Source organism: Taeniopygia guttata, chromosome 1 (assembly GCF_048771995.1).
Source record: "Taeniopygia guttata chromosome 1, bTaeGut7.mat, whole genome shotgun sequence".
Taxonomy (NCBI): Eukaryota; Metazoa; Chordata; class Aves; order Passeriformes; family Estrildidae; genus Taeniopygia; species Taeniopygia guttata.
Window position 1 is genome coordinate 89,899,022 of NC_133024.1, and position 17,072 is coordinate 89,916,093.

The following is a 17,072-nucleotide window of genomic DNA, read 5'->3' on the forward strand; positions in this document are numbered from 1 at the left end:
GGCGGCGGGACACCGACATCGGCAGCCCGGGAACAGGGGAGGGAAGCGAGGAGGGAGGAGAGGGTACCGGCAGGGACCGCCTTCCCCCCCCGCGCTCCGGGGGAGGGGGTGCAGGCAGAAGAGGCGGCGGAGCAAGAGGGTCTCCCCCGGCGGGCTGTCACTTCCCAGCGCGCCTCTGCCCCCGCCGGCAGCCGGCCCGCCGGGCTCCCGGCCGGCCGCCCCCGCACGCCGTGGCCCCGCACACCGCGGCCCCGCACACCTGCCCAGCGCCGCTGCCGCCGAGGGGCTGCCCGCGGGAACGGGGGCGATGCGGGTAAACGAGCGGGGACGAGCGAGCGCAGCGATCCTCCCCTCCAACCCTCCCACGGACCCTGCGCGCGCGACCCCGCCACTCGTCCCTCGTCTCTTCTTTTTTTCTTTTTTATTTTTTCTTTTTTAATAAAATTTTAAAAAAAAATTGAAACTTACACTTTTGTGCGTCCCCCTGACGCTGCGCGCTGACGTCACGGGCGCGGCGCGCCTCGCACGGGCACACACGCGGAGCGGCCAAGCCAACCCGCCCGCCCGCCGCTCCAAGGCGCGGAGGGAGCGGGGCATGGAGCATGCGCGGGATTTTCGCGCCTTCTTCCGACTCCCCGCCCGCCCCGCGGTGCCGAGCGGTGCCCGCGGGCGCGGCCGCGCTGCCGGCGCGGAGCGGGGTCCGGCCGGGCAGGGCCGTGCGGTTTTGTTGCCACAACATCCTGCTGCCGGTGCTTCCTCATCGCGTCTTGTCCGGCCGTTACTCGAGCAAAGTTTCGCTTGCAGCGATCGTTGCCAAAATTAGGGATTTTGTGGTAATCCAAGCGAAAGTTTTCCTTCGGGCGGTTGCAGCTCTTAACCTTGCGCCCAAAAGCAAAGCACCGCGGGCGGTGCAGCCTCTGCGTGCCATGACGACCGCAGAAACAGAGCATGTTAGCGAGGGTTATGTGATAAAATTACATCAGTGTCCTGTTAGTTTTGGGGGCAAAAAAACAACCCCAGAACCTGCAGCGTTGCTGGGGGGCCTGCAGAGGCAGAGCCGTCATAGTGGGAACTGCAGGAAAGCAAGGAAAGCTCAAGAGCCGTGCTCATCACCGCTCACAGGGGTGGATGCAGGGCTGCTCGATGGGGAGGAAGCTATACACAGTTCTGCACGCAAGAGCAAGCCTGCACGGTACAAGGTTGCTCATAACGCAATGAAGAGAGGAGCAGGAAGTAAAAGGCTCGTTCTTTCGCTAAATTCGTGCTGCTTCCTGGGAAAGACGACTAGGTGGGAATAGAACACACGAGCACAGAGCCGCTACATTGCAGCAGCAGACAAATCCAGCAGAGAGAATGCTGGAGAAGATGCATTTCACGAGTCTATCAGATTCATGTTCACTTTTATACCTTACTCTGTTTTGGGATTTTTTAATAGACGTTCAATTGTTGTGCTTTACCATAATAATGAAACAGTACGTTCATTTTCCTGATAAATAGCAATCTTTGGAGTGTTTTATTAACAATGCCTTTCCCATCTCGCCCTTCCCCTCCCGCCCCCCCCCCCCCCCCCCGTGCGCTACTGTAAGGTTATTACCCCATTTCTTCATTCCTCTTGATTAAGATTGATGGGAAAGGCCATCGAAGAAAGAAAGTAATAATGAAATTGTGTTTATAATATTATAACATTTCAGAAAGCAGCAAAAACTTTCACACACAAAACACATAAGCCAGCTGCAGGAAAAAAAAATTGCTTCCTGAAAGACATCTCCAGTTGATAATGCTGCTCTCTACCCTTTAGGTCATATATACTGTGCCTGAGGGTTCAAACCGTCTATGTATCTCACATCCCTATCCACCCACCTCCTGCTCTTTTGTTTTACATTAATTCTTGTAGGAAAAACACTTGCGAGTCAACAGAACAAGCACAAACAAGGAGTGTCCCAGTTCGCTAGAATTTATTTTGATACATGCTAACTGCCCAAACATGCTCAACTGTTAGGTAGTGGTTTGGTTTTTTTTTCTTCTTTAGCCGAGGGTTGTTCGCAACTAATTTGAAGTGTTTGTACCGGTGAAAAAATGTTCAACACTTCTCTAATCTCTGAGCACACCTTTTGCAGGTATTTTGGAGCTTTAGGATTTCGTTTGTGTTGTAGTGGTGGAAGGCTATTCCACTTTACAGTTTTCTGGGAAGTGTCTGTCCCTTTTAAGGGTGAACGAAAATCAGAACAGATCATAACTTTAAAGAGCATCAGTGCGGCAGGACTTCATGACAGACGTGAGAAAATTGTCTCAAGAGGTCATCTAGTCTATAGGCAGAAAGCTTCAACAGATGCCAGAGGAAATGCACGTGAATGGGGAGCAATGCAATCTGAACACTGTGATCTGTGCAAACTCATGACTTAATTAAAGACCTCATGTCACCTGACCACCTTGTCAGCATCTGGCCTCTTGGGGAGTTACCATCTCCCAATTCTCAAATTTCTACTCTATTTTAGGAAATAAAAAATACAGCTTGGTACCATAACTGAAATTTTTACTACTCTCTGATACAGGTTTTTCCCACAAGGCAGGATCAGCTATCCCTAAGTCACTCTTGTCACAACGTTGTCCAGTTTGTTGTCTCCAGCCAGCAGAAGGTTTTCCTAGTCCCACTGTCTTGTAAGTGTCATTAAGTCCAACCCAGCACTGGTAATTACTCAACAGAGGCGGTGGGAGAACCCAAGGAGCAAATCTGGGCGAAGTTGGTAGAGGCATGCTTTTGCCTTCTGCCTTTATGTGTTGAGTGGGCTACACATCTCTGAGCTCTAAGGACATCTCACTGTTCTTCCTTCTCCCTGCAGTAGTTTTGTTGGCTCCCTGGTTGTCAGGTCAACACTGGACCTCTGATACTTTGCTGCTCCTTACAAGCTAATTGCATTTCCCACAAAATAGCAACGCTGTTAGTGTGGCTCGCCTCTTGTCATTCAGGGATCCCGTTTCCTCCACCTTTGGCACTGCCCACATGCTGGAACACTGCCAGGACTGGTTACCGAGCAGAACTATGGATTCCTTCCCTAGACAAACCCCAGGAGTGCTTTTGTGGTTGGATTGTTCCTGGGTTTGTTCCAACAGGCAAGACCACACTAGATTTCTCACCCCCTCTATTAAGCATCATTGTACAGCAATATTTTGTCATACAAGGCACTCCCACATCTTTTTGCCTGCAAAGCTGAGGATGTCCAATCATAAAACAAGTGAAATACAAGCGTTGTGAGGATGCTTTTCCTCATATTTGAGAATGATAGGAAGCATAAATTCTTACAGCTTTTAAAAGGCTGTGCCAAGGACTTAGTCCACCACACCACATTCTTGAGCCATCCTAGACCTACATCAGCCACAATTTCAGGAAACCACCTCACAGCTCCCACAAATACCTTCCGACTGACAAACTGAAGCTACCCACTCTATATGGGATAAGCCACAAGTAGGGTGGTTGTGGGTCCATATACACTAATCTGACCCCAAGGCCAGGGAAATGGCTCACAAAGCACAGCCCACACTACCAGCTTTTAAACTACTTTGGCTCCTTTATCTTCACAGAATTATCAAGGATAGCAATTAAGGGGCAACACACAAGAACTCAAATTTTCAGGAAGCCATGCCAAATAAGCACAGCTAAATCCACCTACAAAATAAATAAACCAAACCCCCTCCCCCCCCCAAAAAAAAACCAACTCAACCCCAAAGTAGCTGAATGAGTTGCAAGTCAAGCATAGAGAAGACCTTCCTTTTCACTTCCTTACGTTCAGCTTGACCATAGGAATATCCTCTCATCACTTAATGAGGCTTCTGCTCCGTATCAGCTTTTCTGTATTAAAATGATACTGATCATTAGTTAACAAATGAGATAGAACCACTGTCCAACAACCTGGAACACGAATTTCCAGAAAAAGACCATTGTTTTTCAAGAAACCTTCAACAAATCAGTAGATTTTCCTTTCAGGGCTTCTGGAACTCTGCTTTAATTTTACCTGCTTGACACAGAAAAGAATATTCCACAGTACAAGCATAATGTTTCTGAAAAGCTGCAATTATATCTAAGTGGGCTGATTATGCAATATTCTCCCCATTTTTCATACAGGAATGAGTGATCATTCAGGAATAAGGTCTGTTGTTTCTGTCCTAAGATCATATCATGAGACTAGCCCATTTGGACATGGAATTATGCATGCAGCCATTATTTGCATTTCAGGAAATATTTACAGTATCTCAATATACATCCAGATTTCTATGAGGCAATCTCAAATGTCTGCAAACAGACTTACGATATGTCTGTTAAGATCACCAATTTGCACTTACATCTAATACTGAACCAGGCAACCCAAGTCTGTGTCAACAAAGAGGCACAGAACACACAAGGCTATTCCTCTTCTCCCAGTTCTCCTAAAGCCTAGCCAAGTTGTCCCAGTTTTGGGGTTTTGGCCAGGACAGAGCTTTTTTTTCATAGCAGGCATGAGGGAGTGGAACCTGGAGTGGGCATGTGTACCTTGTTATTCTATACCATCCTACCTCATTGCCAGAGTCAGGAAAAAGGGGCTCCCTCTCTTCCAGGAAGAAACTGTTGTTGTCTGGGGGTGCTCTTTGTACGATTTTGTTATTAATATCGTTGCTGTTACTGTTTGTTTTCTTATCTCATTGCTGTTTCCAGTAAATGGTGCTTATCTCAATCCACAATCTTTGCCTTTTGTGCTTCCAGCTGGGGGGAAGAGGGGAAACAATTGACAGCCTGGTTTTGGTGACAGCACTAAATTGGGGAATACTATTTCTAAACCATGACAAAGTTTATTTGGGAGAGAACTGAGAGATGAGGCAACCAGTAAGGTATCTAGATGCTTGCTTTCCTTTTTTGAACATGGTACCAAAGAGCTTTTCACTCAAATATTTTAAAAGATATTCAGGAAAATATTGTCCTTCTTTTAAGAGACACATGCCATCAGTATTTTCCTAGTCTCTTTCCTGACTTTTAAAGAGTTTTCTAGAGAACTACAACTACCCACAGCAATTTATTTAGATAAAAGTTTTTACTCATCACATAATTGCTTGAAGGGCTAACTAAGTGACGTAATGGAAACCATACAGAGATCTCTACCATGACCTGTCATACATTTTTCCCCCTGAAACAGGTACAAACTACATGTGAAACAAGCATCTTTCAAAGCCAAAATGAAGCATTTAGGAAAGATGCTTGTATTTCATGCAGAAACAATGAGCTAGGTGAGCGGACAGAATGGATAGGAGAGTTAAGAAACAAATTATTTCAGTGAGGTACCTGGAAAAGAGTAAAAGGTCTGAGCTAGTAGACTGTTAAATGGAACCATAAAACCTGAACTGCTCCTCTATTTTGAATAAAAGTATTGAAATATAGCAAAAAATCAGTTTTGAGTTTCTTTTCTGCTATAGATTCATTTTATTAAACAATATTTTATTTATAGGGCAGCTTTTTGTTCTGCATTTGTGTGTTTTGTGACAACTTTAGAAACCATTTGAGGGGAGGTGGAATTGCCATACATTCCTCCAATTATTATGAAGCATTAGTGCCTAGAGGGAAAACTCCAAATCCAGTGAGCAAGAACTCAAATATGATGATATCTATCCTGTCCCACCAGTACATGCACGCTCCAGACTAATCCAAGTTTCATTTAGACAAGCCCAGCAAATGTCAGAGAAAACACAGAAGAAACTGAAGCTGCTATAGGAGAAAGAGGTATAGAGTACAAAAATCCATCCAAAGCTTTGTGTTGCTACTTGGAGGACAATTTTCATTTTAATTGTCAATTTAAACCCTGTAACATGCATTTTTTCTAACCATTTTGTGGGTATCAATGTTATTTCAGAGGACACTGCAATACTGACCTGAAGTGTTAATGTATCTTAAATAGTATTGGTTTTAGCAGATGAACCTCAAGATGATTCTTAAATGCTTTGTCACAGAGCAGGTTATAGCCTATGAGTAAGATTTCTCTATGACACTTAAATAATGGGCTTTTACAAGACCTATCTCACTACATACAACATTTTAAAGAAAAACCACGTTTAAGATCACATTCAAAACACTGTTTTCTAAAATATCATGGTATTTTAAGAAGACTAACAATTTATTCAACGTAAATGTAACTTAAAAGGTCGTGGAGTTGCAAATACACATCCAGTCTGCTGTTTCCAGTTTTCTGTGAGCTAATTTACTTAAAATAATTTCAAATCTAGAATAGTGTCAACTAAGAGCCAACTTCCAAGGTTACAAGAAGTACTATTTTTCACATCTAATTGAAATTACACTTCCCAGTTTTACCATATTTATTTTTGATTTAAAAGAAAACACCCCTGTAAACCATTACTGTAGCAGCAGTTAGCAACAAGAATGGGTAACAACTTTCAGTATGCAAACATAAATTATGCCCTTTCTTACTGTCAATTTTTAGTCAAATATGTAAATAAATACAAGAGCTAACACAAAATATACCACTATAAGGAAATATGCTGCATTCTGGAATAAAACATCATGCAGTACTGGCTGCATGAATTGGAATATGTAATTAATTGCTTGGAATTGATGCTAAACAGTTAAACCTTTTCTTTGTGTAGAGAATCACTCTTTTATTCACCATCAGAAATTTGTTTTGTAATTAATTTTATACTGCTATATTAAAATCATAAATGTGAAAATGACTCAAGTCATTTAGTGAAAGTAGATACCATAGGCACCATAATATATATATATATATCTTTTTTATCTTTTTGAACAAAATCTGGTGATGAACCAGCATTAACAGGATGAAAATTAAAAGGCACATTCAGGCAAAAAAACCAATCAACATAGTTTGCATGACACTATATTTAAAAAAAATAATTTATGCTCTGAATAACAGATTGAATCAGAAACAAATGTTCTAGTAGATTCCAATCAGTCAAAGTAAATTTTGTAAAAGGTGTGCAATTCATATTACGTAATTATTTTTTAGTATTGAATTTTGTTTTAAGGTCTGTATAAGGCTTATAACCAAGTGCTTATTAAGAGGACTGACTACTCAACAGGTCTTGTTTTCTGAGTGCATAGAAATACAATGAACAATGAAGATGTTTTCCTTGCAAGAGAACATATCCTTCTATTTGTGCAAATCTTGATCAAGTACTTGAACGTCTTTCAGGTCTCGGAACACATTTCATAATTGCAGCTCTCCACAGGGCAGGGGCAAGTAAAAGGCTTAGAGTAGTCACACTCAGAACAAGAAGATAGACCTGCAAAAGGCAAAGAAAAGCCATTACTTCTCTTGGTTACATGGTGGTACAAATAAGTATCTAGAAGTTTGAGGAGATTAGGCTCTTTTAGACCACGTTTTCAAGAGACTTCACCTGTCTTCCTAAGCCACTTTGCATATTGCTACAAAAGCAAACAAGTACATGCTCAAATAATCTAATTACCTCTTTACCCGGTGTGAAGATACAATTGCAAAAACATCATTATGAGCTTACAGAAATACAATTTTCTTATGTGAAGTGATCAATTTTGAAAATGCAGTATTTGTAAAGAAGTCAAAAGCCAATTATCACTTTATTTAAAAACCAAAATGAAAATACCCAAACAAACAAACCAAACCAAAAATACCCCCAATCAATCAAGAAAATGAAAAACCCCACCAGCACCACTCTAAACTATTCTGGTTTAACAATATAATGGCAAAGTTCACTTATAAGTTTGCTCATCAACAGAAAAAAGCAAACATAAATCCCTTTAAGTAAAGAAGATGCTACTAAGATGCTAGATCTTCTAAAAAAAAAAAGGATCCTAACTACATAGTTTGACTAAATCTTGGAAAACAGTGGCAGGAAGTAGTTTTGAGGTCTCAAGCAAAATAATGAGTTTAGGAAATTTCAGAGATATACAAACCTATACATTAGATAATCATGTGAGAGCAGAAAAAAATGAAAGCCTACAAGCCTCCAAGCTCAGTGGGTGGGCCCCTAAACTGGTTCTGTGATCACATATAGATACCTTGAAACTCTATGCAAACATGCGATATTTGTAACTCTTAATTATATGAAGGAGTGAACATGAAAGTGAACCACCTTTACTCAATGAAAATTAAAACCTCAGAGCACGAGGAGAGCATTTTTTGTGAGCAGAAGCACAGAGGATAAAGCAGCTAGAACTAGAAAGTGAGGTCAGTTCTTGTATCTCTACAGCCATAATTTACCTAATTTCATAAATCAGATTTTATCTTCCAAAAAAAGTAACATTCTCACAGTTCAGAATAAAACTAAGGCTTCTTTCCCAGGGGACTTTTTTCATAACTACCGAAAACATTGGTTGTTTCAGGATTAAAATGAACAAGCTTTACAGGTTAAAGTGATTACAAGTGTATTTGCTTGTTTAAATGTTAAGGCAATTTTCACAATATCTGCTCTCCAGTTCTTATTTTCTGGTATTTCCTTCTTCAAATCCTAAATTCTCTCTGTATAGTACACTCCTATACCTCTTTCAATAGCTGTATCAAGATTTTAAAAGCAAAGGCTTCTCAATCTTTATGACTTGGGTGCTATCTGCAACTCACTGTTCACATAATTAAGTTGTAATTGAGAGAAGTTAAGGTAAAGCATTTATAACTAAGCTATTTAAAATACTAAGGTACAATATGAAACAAGTGAGAACCAGCACTAGAAACCCTGTCAGGGACATAAAAGTATCCATTTGTATGGGTTGATTCTACTTTTTTAACAGTTGAGAGGTGCCACAAAATTGGAGTGTATTGGTATTTCAAATACTGGGATTTTGTATTACAGTGTAGTTATTCAGGTGCAAAAAATGAAGTTAATAACCACAGAACAGCTTACCTCCCGAGATATGATCCCTGCTCTGCGTGCTCTACTTCCCAGAACAAAAGAGAATTCACTGACTTGTGCCAGTCCTGCTGAGACAATCCACTTGATATATTGGCTGGTCTTTGGAAGAATCAAAGAAAGGACAAGCACTGCCAAGACAAACTTTAAAAACAGGTGGTTTTGAGTTACTGGGGGTTTGTTTTGTTTGTTTGTTTAAATAAAGAAGTGCAATAAACAAATAGTACTATCTCTGTAAGATACATAGCATCAAATAGAGTAATTTTGGACATAACATAAAATAATGGACCTCTAAGTGTGTCTTCTGTATTAATGTCAAAAGAGACAAACATACATTGCACAGTAAAAAGTAGCATCTTCTTTACTATAATAAAACACTTGATAACTATCACAAATCCCAAGCTTGAGAGAAATAGATGCTTTGCCATGTGCAATTTACTTTTAACATTAAATAATTTTCTTTTTAAATACCTGAAGACTATTGTATCAAACTGTATTCTAATCAGTAAGATTCCTTCAAATACATATTTACAGTAATATTCTCTGTTATATCAAATGTTCAGTTCTTCCATAAATTGTCTTTAGGGCATGCAGCACAAAGACTACTTAGATTAATGAAGATTAAAATATTTTTTAAAAGCGTAAAAGAAAATACCTTCATTATGACGACAGACAATGTAAGGAATAGCAAGACTGTGAGTTCATATATTACAAAAGTGGGAAAAACATGAAGTCCTAGAAGGGAAGAAAACAATATTGCACAGTTTGAGGCCAATATCTTACTATGGTAATTTTCTGGGTTAATAATAAATTTAATTGCAAGACTGTATTCCCAAAACAAATCAAACAAAAAGCCTTAACTAATTACCACCCACCCACTATATCACTAAAGCCCTAAATATCTAGTTGATCACAAAAGCATGTCCTGCAATATCCAGCCCTTTTTTCTTTCGGGGAAGTCTAGCATAGGCAATATTCCCAACTGAATTAAATTGCATATGACTGATGCACAAGCATTTTAATATCTAAAATCTTTTGTCTTCCACACCAGTCAACAATACAAAATCTGAACTGAAACACACATCTAATGAAAGTTATAAAAACCCTGCAAGAAAATAATTCCATTGTTATGCACAGTCATTCTAATATTTTGCTGGTCATTAACTTTTTTTATGGTATGGTAATGGACTATCACATTGGGAGGAACGTGATACTCAGTATTTGCACAGACTATAGCTACAACAGAAATCCAAAGTGTTTTCATTGTACAACTTTCATTTCCAAACTCTAAAAGTCACCTGAACTTGAAAAGTCACTTAAGACTGGAATCAGGTAAAGCCATAAACCCTTGAGCACAGTCTAACAATTAAGGAATTACAGAAAAACCCATCACTATGATGTTGATGGGGTTACTGTTGTTGGAGTGGATTGTCTTTGGTTTTTTTTTTTTTGCAATATTTGGTGATTTTAACTTGGTAATTATATAAAGAAAGGTAACAAGAACCACAAAGAACTCAAAACGTAAAACTAAATCCTGCAAATATTAAACATAAGAAAAAGAACAATTTGTTGGAGAAGTCCTAGAGTCACTGAAGAATGATCTTAGAACTAAGCCCATTTTTATCTCCTGAAGTATGCAGAACTTCTACAGGCAAAAATAACTGCGTTGTCTTCGGAAGCTCATTCCTTCTTCATAATAGCTTCTAAAAAGTGAAATCAAAATAATGGTGGTGTTCTGGACAAATTCGTAATAGCTGGCTTTACTCCAACCCAGTTATTTCTGATGAAGGACAAGAATTTAGCTTTCTAAAGCATAAAGCATGTAAATCAATGCTGTAAGTAACTTCTTATTTTAATGCAGGACAAGGCTCCACTAATTTTCCCTCCCTGTAGTGGTGTAGAGAGCTGTAGAGAACCAAGAGTTGTCATCTCTTCCAGACTTACAGTAACTTCACAGGTTGTTCACTGGATGCACATTCAATTGCCAATGGAAACCTTCTTCAATTGCATCAGAGATCTTTACACAAGTGCCACCCAGACAGCATGCACACACCCTGTTTTATTTCTTATTTTCTTTATTTCTTTATTTCCTTCCAACTACTGAAACGCAAACGCAAAAGACTATCAAAGCAGAGAGACAGCAGAATAGAGACCAAAACCACACCAAAAAAAGAAATCCACATATATGCACAGATGCATGTGGAAGTAGCAAGTTTCACTGCAATATCACATCCACAGTGCTCCTTCACCTTTAGGTCGACCTCAGAAAATACATGAAAAGCAATTAGAGAAATACAGCCCATAGCAATGGCATGTTTGATAAGAGGGACAATTCCGCCAGATCTAGAACTGAAGGCTTCCAAGAGAGGCTATAAATAAAGCTGAGTGCTCTCATCACTACTGGTGTGTTCAGTTCTGGAGCACGCAGGCAGTCTGAAGTCCATTTGAACAGCTGCCCAGCATGGAGATTATTTCCATATTCCAAAGAGCTGAAGCACAAACTAGAGCAGATTTCTATACCAATTCTTTGGAGGACAGTGTCTGCAAGGTGGAAACAAGTCTAAACCTGTCACATATGCTATTCTGAGCAGACAAAACAACATATGAGAAAACAGACTTTTGTTTAGGAAATAAATCCCATCATAAGGTATTCTTATGGTCAGTACAGACCTTCGCTCCATTCCTAGATGAAAAGCCAGGATAAGGACAGAAATGCTATCAAACTTCTATGCAAGCACATGGCGCCTTCCTGACAACACAAACACCATCAGAAATATTCATTTCATAGGTAGAAGGTGCATGAATATGGCCAATTATTGCAATAGTCTTGATCAAACTTCGACTAAGCTCAGAAGTAATTTTGAAATCATTATCTAACATGGAAGAAACACTTCAAATAACTCAAAACTTCAGCAGTGTCATCAGCACATGTCACACTGGCCAGCAGTCAACAGCTAGGATAACAGGTACACTTTTACAGAGTTGACCACAAGCTACCAGACGTTGAGCTCCAAGCAGTGTTCACAAAGAGCTGGAACAGAGGCCTTGGGATGAATCACTGTCAAGCCAAAAAGCACAGTTCACTCACAGGAGTTGGTATGTGTTCTATGGACAATTACAGGCAAGGCTTTTCACAATCTTTTTAAAAGTATTTTTTTCTTAACAAGTAAACTCCCTCTTTCCTCAATTACACAGATTCTACCAATCTGATGGATAGTTTCTAAACAGCATGGGAAGATCCAGAGGTCTTGACCATATCCCGGTTAGATCCAACATCAAAAAAGCAATCTTGGAGATCCTTGATGGCAAAAAAGAGTACAAAAATCAGAACTCTGTGAGTCAAACTGGAGCCGGTAGAATTAATTCTGACACATCCTCAAGACAGGACATCACTCGGAAAAATCATGTTAGCTATGCATTGTGTCTACTAAGAAGTCTGTGTCTACTAAGAGTCCTAAGATCATAGCCTGCATATGCAATAAATACTACAAGTCCTGGCTAGATCATTAGGTAGCAGAGGGGAAAGCCAATCTTCTTAATCTTTCTCCAAAGGGGAAAGTCCTCCAAAAGGACTCCAAGGACTCCAAAGAACGCCAGAAGTCCTTTTGACTCTATTGTCAGTTCTGAGAGCATGAAACCTTCAAGTTTAATTGTGCTCCATTCAAAAGAACAAAGCAGTAGAGCTGAATGGATAAGAAGAAGGTGATGCATGCCACCTAACAAATTCCAGTTGGGATCTTCAGATTCAATGGAAGTATAAAGAGGCTCATTGGACAATCCTTGTGTTCACATGTTTGTTCTGGCCAGTGGTGGTGCTGGCAGTGTCAGCATCACCCATCTTCTGAAGAAAAAGACTGAGCTGTTAAAGGGTTTACAGCATCTTGCATTCCAGGTCCAACACTGATCACAGGAGTTACCCGGAAGGGAAACGTGGAACCTGGCAGGTGGGTACATCTGGAGAGCACATTGAGAACACACAACTTGTCAGTCAGGGGAAGTAATCTGTTACCTCACCAGTGGCAGAGAGGGTCTTGATGCCCAGTTTCAAACTCTATACTCCACATATAGACTAAAAAAGAAATGGAGCTTTTTTAAAACAGTCAAACACTCCATGCAAAGATCACTTCCATCTTTCCAAAACGTAATCAAAACAAAATCAAATGATGTATGGGTAAAGATCTGTACACTATGTAACAGAAACTCTCTAACCTCAGTAGGTGGCATAAAGAGTGCCAGGAACCTTGAAGAACACCCAGAGGCCTCAACAAATGTACAGATAGAGAGTAACTCAAAGTGCAGCTGTTAATGCCTAACTGCAAAGGTGCATTATTGCCACAAATGCACCCAAGCGCAAATTTGAAAGCAGTACCATTGCACAGGTCAAGCTAACGGCAGATCCACTGCTCTGGATGTTACATGAGCAAGTAATATTCAGCTCAGCTTTTAGGCACCAGAAGGATTTCTGTAGTAAGAACAGAAAAGCGGGCATTTAAGACAAGCAAAATGGGAATGAACTTTTCCAAATGACATATTTACAGTCACTTTTCAATTAAGATAATTTTTTCCATTTGTGCCTTTATTCTAAAGGGACCAGAAATTATACTACTGCAGGGGTGTTCCTCAGGAGCTCAAGTGTTTCTGCTCTCTATAAGGTACTTGCTGCATATAGTAACAAACCTTCTCTTTAAGCAGGGAGGAAGAATCTTTCCCTGTGGCTTTTACATAATTTTACGCAGTAAATCTCTATATATTTATATATATACATAATTTGCATGTGTATATATGTAGGTAGAGAGCAAGCAAGAAGACTTTAAAAAGAAATCTAGTAAGAAGAAAAATTAAGGAATACTTTTTGTTTTCTCAGGTTTTCTTTGCAACATCACATCGCTCCTTTCAAAATCTACCTCCTTGTCACAGAATTTACTGTTAAGCACAAAATTTAAAAGTAATTAAAGGTAAAGGGAGGGGGGGGAATGGCTAACTTTTATTTGTGAAGGAAGGGGACTTTCTTTGAGGGTGGCAGGTTTTTAGGATTTTGGGTCTTCTTTTTTTGTCAGTTTTGGAGGGGTTTTTGTTGTTGGTTTTTTTTTAAACAAGCAAGAATTAACACAATTTTGTCAGAGGCCTGTAACATAATTCTACTGATTTTTTAGCCGGTTTTCTTCTGATGTAGGAATAACATTCATTTTCTGTAAAATCACACAAATTTGTTACACAATTTTCTTTTTACTCCTTCTTGCAATTATAATGGCAACATTTGCTAAAGGATTTTTTAAAAAAATCTGTAGCAGAATGACTAAAATAATTTCCTTAGAGTAAAATACAGGCTGTATGGAGTGCAGCTAGCATGCCAACTGACATATTGCTATTTTCTTTTACCCCAGTTTACTGCTTATTTACGCAGCCACAAGAGTGTAGGACAGGATTTTTGTTCAGTCCCTTGCAAAATTATAATCACTTGTCATGCTTCATATTCCTGATAACACTATCCATTCCATCACCATCTTTACTGAAACACATAAACAACCTACATCTGTAAGCATTTAGCAATTACTCATGCAAGCTTGTCAGTTACACAAGCCCAAGTTTCATCAGAGTTCATCACTGTCCTCCCATTATTAAAAAATAAATGTTTCAAATAAACATATTTATTACTAAGTAATCTGACTCATCACCAGAAGGTATTATCATGGGCTACATTAAAAAAAATGAAAATAAAATTAAGACTGGTAAGCATAGCTATTTCATTTTTGTTTTGACAGCTACCAGTTTTAGTTTCTGTTAAGAAACAAAGAGTATCGAACAGGTATATAATAAGGGAAAGCATTAAAAGTATGCTGATGATAGGACTTTACTGTTATCTGAATAAATACATGGAGATAAAAAGAACAATTAAAAACTTAAAATAACAGCAGAAGAAAAACCAAGGGTAGTGTTGCAAAAATCCAAGCCCCAAACCCTAGGACTTTCTGAGTAAATATGGGTTGAAGGAGGTTGGGTTGGTGCACCAGGCCACATCCAAACCCCCTCTTAGAGACTGCAAAGTCCCCAGCATAGGGACATGCACCTCCTGTACAACCCACAGCAAGAGGCGAGTGCTTTCACAGGGCTGCCTCCTCACCCACTGCAGCCTCACACCTCAGTGACGTTCCAGCCTCCTTTAGACAAAGCGTATTGGGGCATGCACAGACAGCCAGAGAACACAGCAGTTCTAAAGCAGGTTACTGATTTACTGTAAGTATTCTAAGTTAACTCCTTTTGGATATCAAGCATAATGAGTTACTCCCTCATCTTATACCTCAATGCTGTATTTCAGCTGGCATTCAAGTAATGTCTGAGATACATCTTCTTTCAATTATTTTTTCCCTGCATTGAGAACATGCAGATCACACCCTCCCAACTAAATGTCTAAAGAAACAAGCTATACAAAATTATGACACTATGACATTCTGCTTCTATAGAAAACTAAGTCACAAAAATCTGAAATCTACTCATCAATTGACTCAAATAGTAGTACAATATTAGTATAAATTACATATACAGCTGCTGGAAAGGCAAGAGAACATTCAAGAAAACTCCAACATATCAACAACCAAAACAAGCCCTTTTTATCTTAAGATATTTAGTTACATGTTTTAAATAGGATGATTTCAGAATTAACATTGAAAAACTGACACTAAACCAAGACTTGGAAGTACAACATCGAAATGGCTTCTGAAACTGAATGTTACATTTAAAGTAGTAGCAAAGGCAAACCAATGTTGTGATCAATTAACAGTACAGTATTTTAACAAAATAAAATCTCTCGCCTCCCCTCACATTATAGACAATATTTTTTCTCCTCACCCATATTGTAAGCAATGTTTTTATATATTATATATTTTTGTATAGTATAGATTTAACATTATTTAATATTACATATAAGTATCAAATATTTTAAAGTAAGATTTCTTGGAAATTACCTATAGACGCAAAGAAAATGATGGCAAGAAAGTCACGTATTGGTTCAATACAGCACATAATCTCCTCAGTTACCATGTGACCCTGAGAAGAGATCAGAGCTCCAGCTAAGAAGCATCCCAGCTCCATTGAAACATCCAACAGCTCTGTGATCTGTTAAGGAATAACAGAGAATCTACTGCTGAGTGACTTTATATACCATTTCAAAGTGAAACTATAAAACTTTACATCATACCAAATGCAGGAAATTACTATGTCTTTATGCAAGTTCAACAACAAACAGAATTCAATGTATGTATCTCAATGTTCTGCACTATTGTATTATACTGAAGACTCACAAATCTGGTTTCTCCCTTTATCTTATGTCCTTTCCCACAAAACCAAAAAAAATTTCTTAATCTACACTGCAATGTTTTGTGTGACCCTTACAGACAGCATCTGAACTCACAAGTCAGAGAGAGACTATGACAGCTTTGGAATCAGGATTACATAATACACTGCGGCTGTGAAATAAAGCGTAAGAATAAGTTATTTTTCAGCTGTCAAACAAGAGGGAAAAAATGAAAATCTAAGCTTATATTTGGGAGAATAGTCTCAATCTAGCAGAAGTCCCTGGCGTAAATCGTATTTTATTATTGTAAATTTGATTCCAATGTGTCTGTGCTTTACTGAACAGGGATTCATTTAAGTGTGTAAAGTAAACTGCTGAAATGAAGCACAATGACTACTTGAAAGAATCAGACTGCTTCATTCTTTTTTAATATTTTAATGCTGTACTAGAAGAAGAGATGAAACATGTAAAGAGACTAAACAAAAAAGGCAAGGATTGGAACACTAAAAAAAAGCAAACTGCACTTCTAATGCATGGTATGGTATAAAGTATGTTTTAAGATAATTACTTCAGAATCATGCAGCTGCAGATAGTCATCTTGCTGAGAAAAGACAATGTTATTAATATTAATAGAACATTTAAAACCAACTACTTAGTTTTATTCTAATTTAGATTAAGTAAGAATACACTATAGCACATTTATGGACACCATTCATCATATCTTGAATGATGTTTTACTGTAAGATATTAGACAAAAACTCAGGCAACATGAAATTAATGGAGGAGTGCAAAAGAAAATAAATACGTCTCCACACTATGCATAAGATGGCACCTAAAAATAACCCCCAAGACCTTTGTGTATTGAAACAATAATGTCTGAATACTCATCACATAACTGTATTTGTGA

At 39.0% G+C, this 17,072-nt stretch overlaps 1 protein-coding gene across 3 annotated transcripts in view; it reads right to left on the reverse strand.

Moving 5' to 3' along the window:
* Nucleotides 1-4,216: 4,216 nt before the first annotated feature.
* TMCO3 (transmembrane and coiled-coil domains 3) overlaps nt 4,217-17,072 on the reverse strand; it is a 34,319-nt gene continuing 21,463 nt past the window's right edge. The window contains exons 10-13 of one of the 3 annotated variants that reach the window (XM_030279528.4): nt 15,837-15,987; nt 9,530-9,609; nt 8,869-9,018; nt 4,217-7,275 (exon numbers count right to left, since the gene is read on the reverse strand). In XM_030279528.4, coding sequence (XP_030135388.1) covers nt 7,162-7,275; nt 8,869-9,018; nt 9,530-9,609; nt 15,837-15,987 — 495 coding nt within the window. In that variant the 3' untranslated portion in view covers nt 4,217-7,161. Of the gene's footprint in view, nt 7,276-8,868; nt 9,019-9,529; nt 9,610-15,836; nt 15,988-17,072 lie in introns of those variants that run through there. The other 2 variants (XR_003961737.4, XR_005981167.2) reach the window with 2 other exon arrangements.